General features: G+C 40.9%; 1 protein-coding gene across 1 annotated transcript in view; it reads right to left on the minus strand.

The window, feature by feature from the left end:
- Positions 1–3062: 3062 nt before the first annotated feature.
- The window catches only part of LOC105454105, a 28495-nt gene continuing 12244 nt past the window's right edge, over positions 3063–19313 (minus strand). The window contains exons 2-5 of the mRNA XM_011696472.1: positions 17216–19262; positions 5071–5156; positions 4729–4853; positions 3063–3877 (exon numbers count right to left, since the gene is read on the minus strand). Coding sequence (XP_011694774.1) covers positions 3194–3877; positions 4729–4853; positions 5071–5156; positions 17216–18267 — 1947 coding nt within the window. The 5' untranslated portion in view covers positions 18268–19262 and the 3' untranslated portion in view covers positions 3063–3193. The remainder of the gene's footprint in view (positions 3878–4728; positions 4854–5070; positions 5157–17215; positions 19263–19313) is intronic.

Genomic DNA, 19313 nt, shown 5'->3' on the forward strand with positions numbered 1-19313 from the left:
GTCGTGATTACGCAAAGAAAAAATATAAGTACGCGGTAGTTTTACAGGACACGTAACTCCTGCGAATACGAAACTTTTACGTATTAGTAATATAACGCAAGTACGTTATGTCATATTCATGGATTATCGAGTTTTTACATAAGTCGAGTTACCACATGATTTGCATTATGATTCCGTGCAACACACCATAAAATAACGTAAATTCTCTATGCTTTCTCTTTTTTCAGTTGTACTAGAAAATAGATTCCAAATGCTCTAAATAACGCGAATGTTATATACATAAAGATAATCGCAAGGATATAGACATGTGTGTGAATACAAAATAAAAATAAGATTTTTTTCTAAATTCATAAAAACTGTTGTATAAAAATGCAGCTATTATATTTTTTTTATATCCGAGAATATGTTTCGCATCATTAATAAATTATATGAAATGATAATTTGACATTTGATAAGTGCGAAAGTTTGATGCCAAATATCGTTTTAATGGTTGCAAAGGAAAAGAATTTATGTTATAAAGAAAAAATCTATCGCATTATAAATATTCTATAATTATGTTTAAGTATTGGAGCTACAATCTCTTTTAATGTGTGAGTGTATGTGTGTATTTTTTATGACCACGCAATAACGATATAAAAATATAAATCTAAATCTCTAAATGCGCTTAAATATAAATCCATAGGGGCTTCATAGCTTAATATCTTTAAGTATTAAAACGCACTGATGTTTAGAGGGAACGAAATCGCGCGTATTTGATTTATAAATCATACAACACACATCCACAGACTTGAAATTTGAAGAACTCATTCAATTATTTTTTTCTCTTCTTTTAATTAGTAGATTAACAAACCTATTTAAATAATAGGGCGGTTAAATACTGAATATGAATTGGATTTACAATTAGTATACAATTTGCAGTTGATTGTAGTCACACGATATTTACATTGCGTATAGTAAATATCATTAAGAAAACGTAAACCTGATTCGTCATTGCGTCGAATTAACAGATTTCAAGCATCTTATCAATTATCTCAATCAGCTGCGCAATTATACAATAATCAGAATTCTAAAAATCTTATGCTTTCATACACACATATAAGAACGAAAATAATCTAGGACTAGAGATTCTGCAAAATAAGTACAAATAATAATAATAATAAGAAAACATGGCAAGATTCACATTCATGCTAATTTTTCATTTCGTTGGAATCTTTCAAGCTCCGAAAGTATGCACGCTGTTACATATGTACTGTTGAAGTATATTTCAACAATCGTAGTTGAGAATAATCGGAATTCGGTAAGTATAAAGATATAAATCTAATCACAGTTTTTTGATAAATTATATCTAATATAAAAAATTATTATCTTATAAATTTTTAAATTAAAATCTGTAGAAAGAAAAATTATTGTTTTATTCTAGACATCGGAAAGTGCACGAATTTTTCTAGTCACTCGATATTCCGAGAGAGTGTCATATAACAGATAACCGGAGAATACTTCCGAAGCAAAATGCAACACGTGTTCGGTACGAGAAATTCTTTTTTTGCCGGCGTTGCGCAACAGGAACCTGTTGCTGATGCTCTTGGTGACGAATATACCAGTCGTATAAATAAAGCATAAATCGGCAAGTTTTGTTCGGGGAATCGAAATGATTCCCGCATTGCATCGACGTGATGTAAAATTTCTACGAAAACATTATGTACAACAAGTATATGTATAATGTATACAGTTCTCCCGAATGTATTGATAAGAAAAATCAAGCAAGCGAAACCTGCCTGAGAAAATTGTAATTGGCAGCGATATGCAAAAAATTTGTAGTTCATCAAAGCCAACAAGAACTAGCGCTATCGACCAGTCGTTAAATCATGTTAGCTACAATACTAGCAGGATTAAGACAGTTCGGATTCTGACTATAGAGACTAAGAGAACTATGTACCTCGGCGAAAGAGAAACAAAAAATCTTATGATTCGAGTAATACTGGTTTAATGGCTCAGGCCGTAAACATGGTCGGTGGCATTGAGAGTATAAATTCCAAGGCCGTCAATACATATTGCCGGAGCGTAGACAAACAAAGCCGCTGATAAAATTTTTCCCGGTAAATTCTAATGAAATTTTTGGTCATTCTTAAAATATCATATTCAAATTAGGTCATAAAAACGATTAAAAGATCATCTTATATATCTTATATAGCTTCTAATATATTATAGTAAACGCAATTTCGGTCAAATCATCTATCATTAAAGTTGTAGTAAAAATAAAAATTATATGAAATAATATCAGATAGCAAAAATAAGTTAAAGAAATGCATTATCGCAATTAGCTGTCTTTTAAATTGAGGAAATAAATTCAATTAAATTACTTTTGTTTAGGCTATCAGCGAAGTATACGCAAAAAAATCAATTTAAATTATTTTCTTCCTTAATCTGAAATAAATTATTCAGCAGCAAAACTGAATGATGTTTTTTCAGTAATCGTTCATCAAGAGTTTGTAAATATTATATATGTGTGGTAAGCAAAGATCCACAATATAAGTCATCGTTACCAAAGTAGGATATCCTGGTGGATAGCTTCTTATCGGCTTTTGTTAATATTCAGAAATATTGTATCGTCAAAGTAAAGAATAAATACTAAGTCACGACGTCGCAATGATGGCGATAATGTTAATAACGCGATAACATGCCGATAATATTACAACATGACGCAATAATAACAACGCGAGACAAGCAGCGACAGCCTTAACAATTTTTGGTCCCTTCTTTTTAGACAATATCTATTGAAGAATTTGTTCCTAAATAATTTTATATATCTATTTCTTACATATCAACTTAAAACGATCTTGAGAAAGTCTCTTCTGTTAATCAAAGAATATATCTTCGAATAGATTCTTAAATTCTGAAAGTCGCCAAGTAAACGAGAATGAATAAAGAATGAACTTCAAAAAAAGTTTTTCGTGAAAATGAACCATGAATGTTATTCATCTAAATAAAAAAAAAAATATTTTTGAATTTAAATGGATTGAAACAATGCATTTAAATCCCAGTTACAATTAATATAATATAATTATATTATATTATATTCGTATTATGAAATAAAAAGTCCTTCACGGAGGCCAATCGATTACAGTCCACGAATTAAAAAATTTTAACATTTTAATCCTTTCCCGTTTACTGGGCTATTCTCTTTTCGAGATGTTTAAACGAGAGTCGACAATTCGTGCGGACTGTTGGTGGTAGCGGCACTACTCAGATCGAGCGTGGCCGCCGGCAGACCGGGGCTTACGCTGCCACTGGTTTCACGCGGCAAATGCTGCGACCTGTTGAGCTTGCCGCTGCCGCTGCCGCCGCCGCCGCCGCCGCCGTTGGGACTCGGCGGCGACCGGTCGCCGGGCGTCGTTGATGGTGTGGCGGTGACGGCGACAGCGGCAGCAGCGGCAGCGGCGGCGGCGGTGGCGGCGGCGGTGGCGATACCGCCGCGATGCGTCAGATGGTTGTGCTGCGACGCGGAATGCGGCGATGACAGTAATAACGGCGGCGACATGGAGGACACGTGCCGCTGCTGATGCGAATGATGCTGATGAGGATGATGCTGATAAGGATGATGAAGACCGCGACCAAGTTGGGCCAGACTGACGGTCGAATGGCCCATCGGACCGCCACCGCCGCTACCGATCTTCGCACCCATATGCAGCGTCGGCCGCAGTTGCAGCTGCTGATGGTGATGGTGGTGATGCTGCTGCTGATGGTGCTGTTGATGCTGCGAGTGTATCTGCTGATGCGGCTGCTGCTGTTGTAGTTGCAGTTGCTGCTGTTGACGTTGCAGCTGCGCCGCGACCTCGCATTGCTCGCGGGCAAACGCCTTTACCGCATTCGTCTTCTCCTGCGAGTCGTACAAGAGGGAAAATTATTCTACAGAATATTTGCTTTTTTTCTTTAAGTTTAATTTATTATAAATAAGGAAAAGGGAATTTAAATAGTATGCGATTTGGAAAAGGTGTTAATTGGCATGGAATTTCTGAGATCCGATGTATTTTTATTATGAGATAAAAATATAGACGTTAGAAGAATTAGAAAAATCTGTCGCAATGCTGGAAGCATTAACAGATGGAAGAAACGTAAAGTAAAAAAAATCCTCTTCGTGTAAATGTCAGTGATGACGTTTATCGCAAAAAGATATACAAAATCTTCCGCTTAATCACACAATTACGTAATGCGAATCGAAGTATCGTCCCAGGATCGCACGAACGTTAGGTAGTTATATTGCCATCGGTTCTTTTTCGCGGAGCAAAAACTCGTCCGTTCGCACCCACCGCCACTTGGCACATACACGCTTACACGTATATACGCACGACATCCTGCGTACAGATCCAGTTTGGAATCGAATTACACGGTAGAATGATCACCGACGTAAATAATAGCGTGATAATGACATCGACCGTTGCGGGATATGCTAATAAGGCACGGCGGGGAGAGAGAGATTAAGGGCGTAGAACCAGCGGAGAGGAGGAGGGAAGCGGGAGAAGAGAAGGAGATGCAGACCGGTGCATCGCTGGTCTCGGTGAAATACGAGAAAATAAAGAGGCGAACTGGCTACGACGGAGATCCGCATATCGTGATGATCGAAAAAATTCGCACGCCGTTAGGTCGTCGGACGAAGGGAGGAAGGCAGACGGCGAGGAAGGGCGGAAGATGGGCAGTGAAAAAAAAAATTGCACTTTCAGGCGCACTCACTTTCTGCCATACGAAGACGTTGTGGACCATGGCGCATCCGCAGAACACGATGCCGACGCCGATGAAGACCGACGTGACGATCGCCGGGGTCGAATGGAACTGGATGAACGTGTACAGAATCATGCCTGTGAATTACAACGAAATGCGGAATTAATATCGCGATGTTACGATGACAATGATGATATACGATAAGCATAAGGATATGAGTATATTAATTTTTTCAGAGTTCCGAGAGTTCGAGTCACTCACGTTGTGAGTGTTTATGTGGATCTTTTCAGACGCGAATTTCAAGCGCAATTCATGTAATTTGATAACTTGTAAAAAGAAACATTTTGTTCTTACCAGTTAAGAAGACAGGGATGCTAATGAAAAAACCTCCGACGGCGCACACGCGGCTGATGGACGATTTTTGCAGGTACTTGTTACTCCTGAAACACAAAAGTCGCAGAACGAAGAGATGAGTTTCGCGAGTCCGTGATAATTGGACGAGTTATAAAGGCGCACGTTTTCGTCGATTTATCGGCAATTAGGATTCGCGGAAACACTTCGCGCAACTCACGACCAGTTGAATCTCAATTCGCGCACATTCTCGAAGACGCAAGATGCATTCGGATATTTTGATTTTTTGGGGGGTTAACACGAAATACATCCTTTTTATAAATAACATTAAATGTACGTTCAAAATTTTACAAAACTATATAATTGTAAAAAAATTAAGTAAATTATTTTTATAAATAAATTATAACACATATATCGAGGAGTATTACATTATTATTATTTTAAATACGTACGTCGGTCCTTATGTATTCCCAATCTCTAAGAAATTCCCAACTGATTGAACGAAACGCAAATTTGTTGCGATCTTTTGTGTGCCGCAAAAAGCGTCAAGAGAGGCAACATGGGAATGCCTTTGGAGTACCTCGTCTTTCGAGTACAAAGGCCGTAAGTCAAAATATTCTGCTCCTCGGCAAATATTGCATAATCGCGAAAGTGCAGCGATACGATCGGTGCATAACGGTACATACTCTCTACAGATAACCCACGCTTTTTTTTCCTGTCTTCAGCCGCGTGCGGGCGAGACACCGCGTTTAAGCGCACTGAGCACTCCCATCGAAAGAGAGTCAGACGTGTCAAATGGATTTATAGTCCCGACGTAAACGCGGGACCAGTAGGCGTTTTTGTGGCGCAACTAATCTCTCATACGTCGGTGCCACGCTGTAGTTAGGCGTGCCCTCGCGTCGTAATCATCTTAAGTTCTCCATAAATAAAACGCCGGATACAATGTTCCTCCAGGCGTAATGATAAAGATTGTTATTTAAGGGCTTTCGGATTAGGTCCACACCGAATTAGGATTAGGTGCTTTCTCGATAATGCGGTCAAGCAAGGTTTAAATGAATTATTTGAAAGCCGATAATTGAATGTGATTGAAATCTATTAGAAATTTAATTCTTGAGAAATTCAATACCATTTTTTCCAGTGTAAATATAAGGGGAGAAATATTATTAAAAACTTCAAGTTGTACTATATTACGTGAGAATTTCTCTGCATACAAACTTGAAGTAGTACGTATTGTGTATTACATCTTTATACTTTCCATTCGTTTTCTAAAACATCTTCTTATAAAAAGAAGATGTCAAATACAAATGTAATTGAAATCATCTTCGCTAAACGTTAAATTATAGTTCTGAAAATTTATCGCAACGCGCGCGGTAGCTCACTCCCACTAAATAAATTACCACTGTACTAGAAGAGTCTCGAACAATAGTGGTTCTAATCGCTTCGCATGACCCGCTCGTGTATCCAAAGAGATCGTTGACCCCGAAGGGCGGCAGCAACGGCTGCGTGGGAATTCCTCATTGCACCTTATAGATGACGCTTATTTAGAAGCGGCACGCAGGCAAAGATTCGTGAACTTTGCGGAGAAACAAGTTCGGTACGAAAAGGATGCTCAGCGGATTGCCATCCATCTTGCTCTGTGCAAACGCGTGAGAAAAATTATATTAAAGCTGCGAAATACTTGGCGCCAAATGATTTTTATCAGCGAGCATTAGGTATCATTTAATCGTTTATAATTAGTTATTTTAGTTATTTCACCACTTTAATGTCACTAACACTACTATTTTCTCGTCATTTTTCGGTATTCTTTATTATTTTATCATTTCTCTTATTGTGTCTATGATCGACTTCATAATTTAATACTCGGCTATACGTCAAAGTTATACTGGTGAAATTCCAGCTTTAACCTTCGTCTGCAACGTTCTATATCTACAGATTTCATCTCTCAACTTCTCGGATTCGAATCACGAGTATCGTTCGCACTTATACATTCGTCATTCGTGCCTCTCCTCTTTTCTTTCGCGCACGGCGAAATTATACGATCCCGAACTGAATAGGCGCGGACGCTTTTGTCGGTCCCTCGTTGTGCTGTCGTTGTCGTCGCGCGTTTGTGCATCTCTCACTGGCCATGAATGAACATGCCGAACCAAAGGCAACGTGTCTTCGTGCTTAACGCGCGAGATCAACGGGGTTTTGTCGAGTGCCGATAGAAGCGAGTCATTCTGGAGCACCGAGAGTGACAAATCACGCGCCAACGGCTGCAACTTTTACCCGTTATATACCAGTCGAGCAGACAAACGGAGACTTTTCTCTTTCATCGGAATGTTGGAGGAATAGTAATCTTGTGATGTAACATTTTTAATTTCGTGATTAGTTCGTAGTGTAAATATTGTTACAGATATACAATAAATTTATGATTATTTTATAATCTGACATTTTATAATTTAATCGTTTCCATTAAGTGATGAGATATTTTTGGAAGCGTCAAAATTAATTTGAAAAGTAAATTACATATATATATATATTCCAGAGAAGCAGTTAAGAAATGGCATTACAAGATACCGTGAATTGTTAAGGAATTTCGCCTGACATAAGTTGAATGCCTAAGAACTCTAATTTTCTTATTTGCAAGAGCAAAAGAGCAAGACATACATATGTATTTTCGCGCGTGCTAACTGTTAAGTGGCATTGTTAAAGCACAAGACAACGAGTACAAGATTATACATTCCTGGCATCTACTTTTACATAATGGAGATCTTTCGCACGAAAGCAGAAAGAAATGCCGCGACCGTTTGCTTGTCCCGTATAGTCTCTATATCGAGAGCTGCAATAATTATCCTAGAATTTACAATAGTAACCGAACCGTATTATTAAAAAATCCCGCATATAACGGTCGAGAAAAATTCCCATCTAGCCGTCGCGTGCGAAATACACTCCGTTTCTTTAGGCTGCTATAGCTCTTCTTCTTCTTCTTTAAATTTCCTCACACCAAACCGCTACGTCTATTTGACCATATTCGAGTATTATATTGTGTTCAATGAGATCAAGGCCAGAGGGTGGAGGCAAATAAATTGTTCTTACGCGTAGTTGAGTCACCCTTGCCCTCAATTTCTTTCATCGAGAACCTTCCATCTTTGACAATTAGCGCTTCCTCTTGGGATCAATCGCATACATCATTTCCGGAAAATCGGAATTCGCTCGAGCGTGCGCGAATCGTCGGAAACATTGACCCGACATTCACCACCGGACCGAAATATCCGCTTGATATATTTATAAAGCAGTGAGGTTTGTTAATCAAACCGCGACCGCCGCGCGGAGAGTCAGCGACCGAGGCAACACGACGCAGCTTTAAATGACTGCGCGGAAAATCACGCGCGTCTCCGCGTCCACGTGTGCGTCCGCTACATTCATTGCCAGAGCTAAACAAGTCGGAGAATGTCGTTCTAGAGTGGGAATCTCGCTCTCCGCTTCGCTTCGAGGAGATGATTCTCGCAGTCAGTCGCGATGAATACGATGCTCTATTGATAACGACACAAAGAGAGATTTGCTTCTAACGCTGGAATCTAATTTCAACAAATTTTAGACGACTCCACCAACATACATTTCTGCAATTGTTTAAACCCTCAGTTTATTTGTTGCAGAATTATCACAGAAAGAGAAACAAACTAGCAATTTATTAAACGAACGAACTTGCTTCAGTAAGCTTGGATGGCATTGATTTAAACCAAATTCCATTTCTTTTCGGTTTGTAAAAAAAAAAGCCTCGACACATTTGTCTATATTCATCTATAAATTCACTCGTAATCATTCATTCATTCTTGTTAATTTGGTTAGATTCATTTCGAGGTATAAAAACAAATGAAACACGATGAACACGACGAATCTCATGTACTGCGAAGTTATTTTCCGGAAACGTTTTTGTTCGATTAGAGTTCTCGTAGCGCCCCGAGGAATAGATGCGTCGAAGCTATCCGCGTCAGTCTAGTTTCTCGTGGAATCAGAGGCGAGCCATCCTCCGTGGGACGATCGTCTCTTCAAGTGAACCAAGCGCCTTCACGCGCGCCACGCGTGTATGCGTGCGAAGCTCGCCGTTACAGGAAGAGGCGCGTGTAATCTGTTGCGAAACGGTTAAAGCTGTGGAGCGCGATGCTACGAGAGCGAAACACCCAATCGGAGCCCGATACGCGTTCGTGCGCGTATTCCATGGGACGACACGATCCAACGTACACACGTGCACGCAAGCGTGTCGCGATGATCGGGCCCTTCCTCGTTGTCTTTATACGGTTCGCGGCTGTTCCAGCCGCACCGTGCACTTCCGGTCTCTCTCTCTCTCTCTCTCTCTAGGAAGTCGCGCGCGGAAACCGTCAGAGCTATATAACCGTGTGCCGTTACACGTTTACAATCTCCGCGAACGAGATGACATCGTGCCCGGATTCGCGCACTGTAATTATGCAGCCGTTTTAGTGCGTGTCTCATGAAAATCGCGATACCGTAATGCATACGGTTGCACGAAGCTGCGTCTAGGCGGCACGCAAAAGCATTTAAAGAAACGTTTCTTTCGATCATTCCCTCGCGGATATCTCCCTTTTTCATTCTAATCAAATCCCTCTAGAACGTGAAAAATACCACGCACCATTTGCCAATACTGAAACGATAGAGAAATTTTAAGTAACTTTTACCAATCGATTACGAATGCAAAACTCGCTCTAACGTAACAATAAGTAGATCTCGAACGGTCGTGGCGGATCATCGGCCGTGCGGTTACATCCGCATAGCTTCGCGGCATCGGCATTCGCCGTGGTCGCGGATGCGAGCGGTTACCGGATGATGGATCATACGCTGATCACACGGCTCCGCCGCGGATGATGGATCATACGCGCGCGCTCGCTTTACAGCCGCGATCATTCCTCCCTCCGTTCCCATCCGTCCTTCCTCCCTCTCCTCTCACGATCCGCGCTTGCTCCTTCTTGCATCCTCTTGCCGACAGGTGTCCGTAATCCGTGTCGCGGTCGAAAAAAAGTTTACCAAAGGCGTCCCAACGTGCCCGCGCGGAATTTCCTATCTCACCGGTGCCGGCCCGATACCGGGAAGAAGGGACTTAACGACGGGGGCCCGCGGGGCCCTTGAACGAAATTGAGGGTGCCCTCGCCGCGCCGCTTCGCTCCGCGCCGCGCCGTTCCTCGCCGCGGCTTTGTGCCGGGGCGACAACCGTTACGGCCTCCCGATCGACCTCCGTGTGTTGCACCTGTTCACACCGGGCATCCCAGCACCATCTCGTCGCGCGGATATTGTCGACTCTACGACACATCGAAATGACAGCATGATCGATCACTTGTCGCCATCACTTGCCGCGATACGCGCCGATCTTCGTCGCCTGTTCACGAACGAGGATATCACCGTGCGTGCAGTATGTACGTCCGAATGATCAGTCACACGGTTGATCTCAATTAGTTTTTAAATGAACAATATTACGCTGATTCATAACGACAATCGAACGATTTTTTCCTCTTCTTACGCGGTTACATTATGGATCAGGAAATACGTAATGAAATGTATGATCTATCGTACAAATTATAAGAAACATCGTGTGCTCGAAAATGCCTGTATCAATAGATACAAGGAAGACTTTATTAAAGTATAACACAGTTAAGATACTTTACTCGCGACTAAGTTCTTTTCCATCCAAGATTGCGCGTCGAACCGCATTAATTAACTCAAGTGTACCAAAGGCATGCCACTTGGACCATGCTGACGGTGCGAATAATCGCTCCTCGATGTGCCGTGTTTTGCCAAGATATTGTGGGTAAACGGCACGTATCTCGCGAAGTGTTTGAACGCGAAATGTATGCGTTCACCGGTATTTTGGAGAGGACAGTTCTGAGAAGCAGGAGCGTGCAGGTCCGAAAGCCGTTCGGAAGCCTACGGAAGATCAAAATCGCACAGTTTGGCATAATCCAGATGGCTTGCCGGGGAATTAAAGCGCTAAGCACGTATTTCTTATTCTCGATGCCTCTCGCCTTCATATTTCCTATGATTTGATAAAAATAAGATTATGCAAATAGCCTCTTGCCTTAAGAAACGTAAAAGACATAACAGAGAAGTTTTTCAATCGCGTAATATACTTATTTCGATTCTTCTGGTATTACCTGAGGGTCATGGAGAAAGGCGTAAAACGACACTTCACATGCAACGATTTAATAAATATGTCAAAATCCGATCGTTCCGGACCCGCTCCCCTCTATACTTCTCGGATACAAAGGTATACACGCGATTTCTCCTCGCCCTGCCGAATTTATTCCCCGCCTTGTATGTGCACCTAAACTCGAGGGTATCTTCCGCGAGGAGTGCGGGGCAGGGACGAGGCACGATAAGACAGGATCCAGAGATCTGAGGGCGTGGAATGTCGAGTAGTATAGTACTTGAGAGGAGCCGAATAACGTTGCCGCGCTGGCCGGCTAGCGTGCACGAGCTGACGCTGAAGCTCGAGACGGCTTATATTGGAGACATAAGCTGACGGGATATAAGCCAGACGCTGTCCAGCCGAACCGAGAGAATCAGAGCGAGCTGTATATAATATACGTGCGTAAGAGATGTTCTTGTCGGGGCAGATAAGATTTCCCGAACGACGGACGAATTCTTCGCGATCCGTTCTCCGATACACCATCGGGACGCGCGCGAACATTGTGAGGAATGCGTGAAGAAGCGTTCGCGAACAGATTCCCAGAAAGGTCTCCGCTCCGTCATTCGTATTTCAGCCATCTGTACACAGATTTTTGGGGTTTCTCTCTCTCGAAGTTGACGTATCTACTTACGCCGTGACTAATGCGCGCACGAGAAAGAGGGAGAGATAGCCGAGAACACCGAGTCGGTGCGGCATCCCAAAATTTCGACGATCTCGAATTTTAATATACAGTTTTCGCTGAAAATGTTTAAAGTTATTCGCGGATAAAAACCGTGTATTTCGAGCAGCACTGCAATTTCTCATATGCTATTTTATCTCTAGGTCATCGTTCTTATTCTGCATGCAAAGAAATTTCTTAACACGCAACGAAAAAAATAAGCTTATATAATTCGTATAAGAGCAATAAATTCTACTAACTCTTGTTTCTGTGACCCTAATTGTCAAAAAAACGTTCTAAACAATTTCGATAAAAAGATGTTTGCGTGGCAATTACCGACCGAATCTACTTTTTAATTTTAATTTAATAATAAATATATTATTGAATATATTATTGAAACTCGCTGAAAAGGTGATATTAAACAAATAATATTTCTTCTATTAATGCTAGTAAACATTGCCTAAAAATTGCAAATAGCTAATGTCCGCTTCGATCGAATTAGTATATGGTACTAACCCGGCTAATTTTACAGCGGAAACATTCCATATCGACGTCTGTTTGGTGTTCGTTCAGCAATCGCGCTCAGATTTCTCAGTAGACCTCACAACCAAAAGCATTTACGCTGTGAATGACGAAAACCAAACGCGGAGACCAGAGCTAATTCTAAACGCTCTAAACGTTGATCAAAGCGAAACACATTAAATTTTTGCAACGTATGGAAAATGTACGAATATAACAAAATTAAGGTTTAGATAAAAATAACTTAAATGAATTAAATATCTAACAATCTTTTAAAATTAAATTAAAAATTATTTTAAAATGTATTTTATATCTCTGGTTTTACTTAATTTTAGTAGCATATATTATCGAATTTACGCAATATTGCATTTATCTATAAATATTATCTAATTATTTAAAAGTCAGAATCTCATGATTATTAGACCGTAGTTAAATTTTATTAATCTCATTGTTCGATCTCCGTTTCGTTGTGGCAAAAGATAGAAAAAAAAAATACGTTTGCATTGCATCCGAGCTTTATTTATATGAATTCCTGCTGTTCACCTATATTCGAGAGTTGTAGTTGATTATTCTTTCATGAGCCTGGGGCATAGAGGCAGGGCTACACGGCTATAAGGTTTCGTGATAGCGCAAGACAAAAATAGCGTGTGCTCTGATCGATCGTTGCACTTATCAGTTGGCACAGAACATTGTTTAGAAAGAAGCCGTTAACCCGTCACCTATATTCAGTTTATTATGCACAAGCTTTGCTACACCTTATCAGTCTTCCGTCTGCGATATCTGTCTGTCTACCGCTTTCTGATCCAAGAGAATTCAAAACTTCTAGAACTTTTAATATTTTATATATATTACATTGTAAAGATAAAAAATATCTCATCTATGTATTTTGCAATAAACATACACGTACGATTAATTCATGGAAGACTCGATTGAAAAAATTCTTTAAATCTCGAAGAATTTTGTCATTATATATATCTCACATTTTTAAGAAAATATAAATTAATTTGTTGACAATAAAGTAACTTTATTGTATATTTTAAAAATATAACTATATTATATTACGTATATTTCCATGTTGGAGAAAAAATTGACCAGGACATTTCTCAAGATTACAAAGTCAATAACGAAATTATAAGCTCAAAAGCTAATAAAGATTTCAGACACTGTTGATGAATCTCAATTAAAACAGGTTCTGTCTTCCCAGAACAAACTATTTATGTCTCTGTTAGTGCGTAAATATTTTCGAGAAAGATCCCAATCGTTCGGTCACAGTTATCCGAAGAATTTCCGTCTTGGCTAAGATTTCCTTTGAAACTTGTAGGTTTTATAGCCGCCTTTGTAGCAAACAATCTCTACCTAGTTATACTTCAGAAATGGAAACTTTGTAGGGAGTTCGAAAGTGGAAAAGATGAGACTGACGATGGTAAAAGAAAGAAGCATCTACTATATTTGATAAAATGAAACAAGGAACATATATCTGATTCTGTTCATCGCACAAACATGTAAATGCGTTTATATTTAGGGGAACAACAATATTCTACAAATATAATTATATAGTAAATAGAAAAAATATCTAAAATTACTATTAAAATATTTTAAATTTCCTATCTTTTGATTCAAAAATATTGACTACTCTGACTTGTTACAACATGCTAAATGTATTTAAATGTATTTTCTTAATCATTTTATTCATATTTATACAAATCAAGCACAAGACAAAAGAGCGCTCAAAAAAAAATATTAATTACGTTTCGTGCCAGTCTAGTTGGAAATTTCTAATAGTGGAAAGCGCAATACCGCGGGCAGAAACCGCGAGAGAAACAAGAGGAAGCTATCCTGTGCGTTCCTGCACTCTTTTTGTTTTTCTTATTCATTCTCAAGGCAGTCATTAACGGCCATCTACCTGCTCTACGACTCTATGAACTCGGGATTTCCTCGTCCTTTTCCGCCGTGGTGAAATGAGCTGTACGCACTCTATTACTATGTACGCGTTCACTACATTTTTAATAGTTTACCTCATCGAATCACGCGCAAATTTTTTCGCGAACAAATCAATAAAAAAATAATAAAATCAACAGAAAGAGCTTGAAAAGTCAGAACGTAAAGTCAACACCCCTACTTTTGATATTAATTACCTGCGATCGAATGGATAGGAGCAATAAATTCACGACTAAAGCAATAAATTAGCATTTAATTGTAGCATATAGTAGAGCGCTCTTTTTTAGGGATGCTAGGTTCGTAGAGGTATTACAAGCATCAATTAAATAAATCATCATGTTCTTAAATGTTCAGTAATAATTATTAATATTATTAACGCTAATTGTCAACAATGAATTTTCAATTATATTATATTAAAAAAAAAACATAAAACTTGCATTTTTCTTCTACGAGATGTTCCTGCCCAATATCATATTTTTACATTTTCCTCTACGAAGTAAAATCTGTTGTGCCAGTAATCTACAGTTACTCCTGCCCGATATCGTACCCCAGGAAAAGAAGTCACGCTTCGGGGGAGATCGCCCCGAGAGCGATCGCATCAACACACGTTTCTTTAACGAGGATAATTTCGGGGTGGCGCGACATCGCGATCTGCCGCGCTGTCTGCGTTTCGCTCTGATTCTACTCGCGTGCAATTTCGTACGGGCACATGCATACATATATACATACACATACTCACACGCACGCGTACGCGAAGGTGAATTTTTGCGCCTCTCTCCGTGAGAAGAAACGCTCGCACACGGTAAGACACTGATATATCTTGTCGGGGGCACCGCGCGCCGCTGCCGATCCCCCGTACGTTGGATACGAGATCCACCTGTGTATATTCGAGTGCGTACACGGATGGGGCACGCATGGATGACTGGGAACCCATTCCATCCCGGCGCGTGAGGACGATCTTGATCGCGGATGTCGACGACGTGAGATCGTACAAGGAGAAACGGAAAACACCCGCGAACGGCCTCGATTCGCGTAAATAGCTTCCCTTGATCCCGCGGGAAGAATTCTCTTTGAACGAGAGATTCCTCGGGGTATCCCCTGTTAGATCCTATTACACGTGAGTCCCATCGCTTCCTGTGTAATTACCGGATCGCTATTATACATGCATTCGTGCAAAGTTCACAGGCTGTTGCAGAATGAAATTTTTTGCATATTGAATCGATTATTTTTCGAGTTGTTTATTAGCGCTTAAGACACATAAGTTTCTTAAACATATGGATCCATATTCAGAATGTGCTAGTAACGATATCAGAGCACTAAAATGATACAGTTTACGTTATGTGTACTATAGACTTTCAGAAGTAGAAACGCACATTTATCAATAAAAACGAGTATTCTAAATACGGATCGTAGATTTTTAAACCGCTGAATATTAGAAAATTGTTCGATACACGAATTTGAAAAAGATTTCTTTGCACTTTAGATTGTTAAGCACTTGAATCTTCAAATCAAGAACAGTAAAATAAATTCTAGCTAATTTTGCAGTCAGTTTTCTGTTTTATTTTTTTATATTTATAGCTCTCAATATTAAATATCATTAAAATTATCAATAAATTTTTTAATCACAATACAAAAAAAGAAATAAAAATAAAACACATTATTGCGCGGCATTCTTCGATTCGTACGAAATTGCGCGGTTTGCATAATTTCGCACGGATACTGAAAATAATATTTAAGTGACAGCAGCAACCTTCCTGAGTGAAAAGACACTCCTGTTTCGTCTTTCCTTTTTCGTATTACGGTTATTAGCTAAGATATCGGCGCTACTTGCGATGCGCCGAGTCAAGACCACAAACCATTTATTACGCGTCTTAAGTAGGATTACGAAGAGACCGGATGCTGTACCCTTTTACCAGCGCATAAAGGAGCGAAATTTTCCTCAATGCAACGTGTTTCGACACCGGCACGTAGCGGCGCCAATAAAAACTTTAACAGAGATTGCGTTAAGGCCGAGACACATCGATCGTAGCGATCGTCATACTCCAAAATTAGTAGTAAAAAAAAGCACGACGGATGATAATTTTTACATTTTTTCTTAAGAGCTGTATTTTCAAAATCAATTATTGTTGTAAGTAAACAAAGATTATTAAATTGTCAAGTTTGACCATTTCTTTATGGTTAATTATATTAATTATATTATTAATATATTGATATCACGCAAATAATTAATAAACAATTAATATATACATAAAATATAAATGGAGACATCTTGATTTTGCAATCTGCAATTTTCTATATATTGTACTATATAGAATACAAGTGTGAACCGGTCTTTAAATCGTAACGTCGCGTCATGATGGGCTCAGAGGTCACAACAGAGCGACGATGGGACGTTATGGGACCGGCCGATCGTCCCGAATCGGTCGCCATTGAATATGCAGAGAATATCGTCTTCTTACCACGTTAATTAATTGCAGATCTCGGATTGCTCGCACGGAGTTACGCGGTTGCCCCTCCCCCATTAAAGCTTAAAAATAATTGAACTGGATTCCAACGTGTCAAGGCTGGCGCATCGGCCTCGTATCGGTCCTTTTCATGTCGTCCATTAGTCATCGGACCGCTAGTCTCGCGATAAACCCGTCAACAACCAAAATCCTTTCTGAGCTTTATTAAAATCTCTTTATTGCGCAATTTTGAAATATCAAAAAGAAATACCAAAAATTTCGAGGTATCAGATCACAATGATAAGAGAGTAATAGGAAAAGAAAGCGATAATTCTAATCTAAAATAAATTTAGCGAAATTTGTCTCGAGACACGAATATCGAAAAAAAGGAAAGAATTACGATCGACTTACCGGTGACCCCGATACGAGGTCTTGACGAGTTTCACCGCGAAAAGGAACTGAATGGCGCAGACCAGCAGGCAACAGAGATTGAGGGACAGGGCGAGGGCACACAGCGCCAGGGTGACCTCGTAGACGATCACGAACTCTTCCGGGCTGATAAGGCTGTTAGACGTGACCGTGAGCGGCGAGATCTTCAGTAGGAAGATGACCGAAAGCAGAGCTAAAAGTAGGGATACCAGACAGAGCAGTCCAAGGCTCGTCAGCATCTCCTTCACGCCGGCCTCGTCACTCCGATGGAGATTCCTGGACAGGGACGAGGACCAAGAGGCATTGAGGGGTATCACCGTCGGTCCACCGGCCACTTGGCTGGCCACGACAGGAAGCGCAGATGTGGCAGGCGCGGGTGACGGCGTAGTTTGGCTCGGCAGCCGCGACAGCCTGGAGATGTCGAATCCGCCGTTCGCTTTAGGCCTGTCCTGATGCGAGACACTCGTCTGCGAGATTATGGTGTGGCCCAACTGATTTGCCGAGACGTTATGATTATTATTATTGTTGTTACCGCCACCATTGTTGCCGTTGATTCCGCCGACCGGACTGACGCTGTTAACCGAGTGCTTGGAGGTTGACAGAGTCGATATGTTGAGCGCGTGCGAATGATTCAGGCGTTGCGACAAATTATTGACGCTCAACTGAGAGTGGTTCAGCGGATGTCGATGTGTCGACGAGGGAGTCGTCGCCGATTGATGCGCGTTCGACACCGCCGGCCTCGCCACGGAATCATACACGTCGATCCCGCCGTTGTTACCGCGATGCCCGGTGACGCCGCCGCGTGTCCCGGTGCTTCCGGTGTAGTGGTGGTGATGAAGATGCTGCTGCTGCTGCGGTTGTTGTTGCTGCGGCTGCGGCTGTTGCTGCTGCTGCGGATCCTGGTGCAGCGAGCTGTTGTGCAAATGATGATGGTGGTGCCCGCCGTGCAACGAGCCCGAGCTCGTCTGATAATCATTGTGATGATGCCTGGAGCCCGTTGACGACGGCTGCCCCGTCAGGATGTGTTTCAGCATTACTCGACACGCTGGTGTCACGCGGAGTGAGGCTTCTTCTCTTTCTTCCTGATACGGTGATTCTCACATGGCGACCTCGTGACGGAATAGAGTACTGAATTGCACCGAATCCACCGTGTCATAGCACGTAGATGTTAACTTGAAACCTTCCTCAAATTAGATTCCTCATATTAGAGAACGTCACTTCTTTCTTTACGTTTTTTTACGTTTTTTTACGTTCTTTATGTTATTTCACGATGAAATTAATCGTTTATCAAGTTTTTAATTGTAAGTCACATAGCACATAACATATCAAATGTAACACATCAATCTAGATTCTTCGTGTTAAAACAATATCACTTCTTTCTTCGTCACACTGCACGAATGTTCCGCAATGATTAAATTTCTAAATTTCCAAGCTACACTAAGTCCATCGCGAATTAATATGCAATTCATCGATTTCAAACTTCAAGCTAATTTCATTTCTATCACTCTAAAATTCTCATAGTAAAATAAATCGTTTTTTTAAATTCTTTAGGTCTTCTTTATTCTAAATACGTAAAGGCACGTCATTTTCCGGTTTTCTAGCTGAAGCTATCTCTCATTCGTCCCGATTGCAATTAATTCCCTAAACATAGAAGGAATATATATGGGGCTTGTTTGACGTTACGTTCCCGGACTCAGCGAATTGCTGCACACCAGTTGCTCCACCATGGCGACGGCATCCATCAGACGGCGGCGGCTCTCACATATCGGGTTCACAGCGTGGAACTATAATGACAACGAGCGAAACGGGTTCGCTAAGGGCATGATCGGGTCGATCGGGGCCTCTCGCTGTTTCTCTCTCTCTCTCTCTCTCTCTCTCTCTCTCTCTCTCTTTCCTTATCAATAACGACGCAATCGATCGATCGATGCGTTAAGGTGGCTGCAAGCACGTTTTTCTACCACCGTCTTCTCGTCGGGTACGCACGAGCTCGTCAGCCGGCATGGCTTCCGAGATGGTGCCGGCGGTGCCTCTGGAACAGGTCGGAGAAAATAATTAATGGACTGACTGTTCACTCTCCGCT

Source organism: Wasmannia auropunctata, unplaced genomic scaffold (assembly GCF_000956235.1).
Source record: "Wasmannia auropunctata unplaced genomic scaffold, wasmannia.A_1.0 LD335988.1, whole genome shotgun sequence".
Classification (NCBI taxonomy): Eukaryota; Metazoa; Arthropoda; class Insecta; order Hymenoptera; family Formicidae; genus Wasmannia; species Wasmannia auropunctata.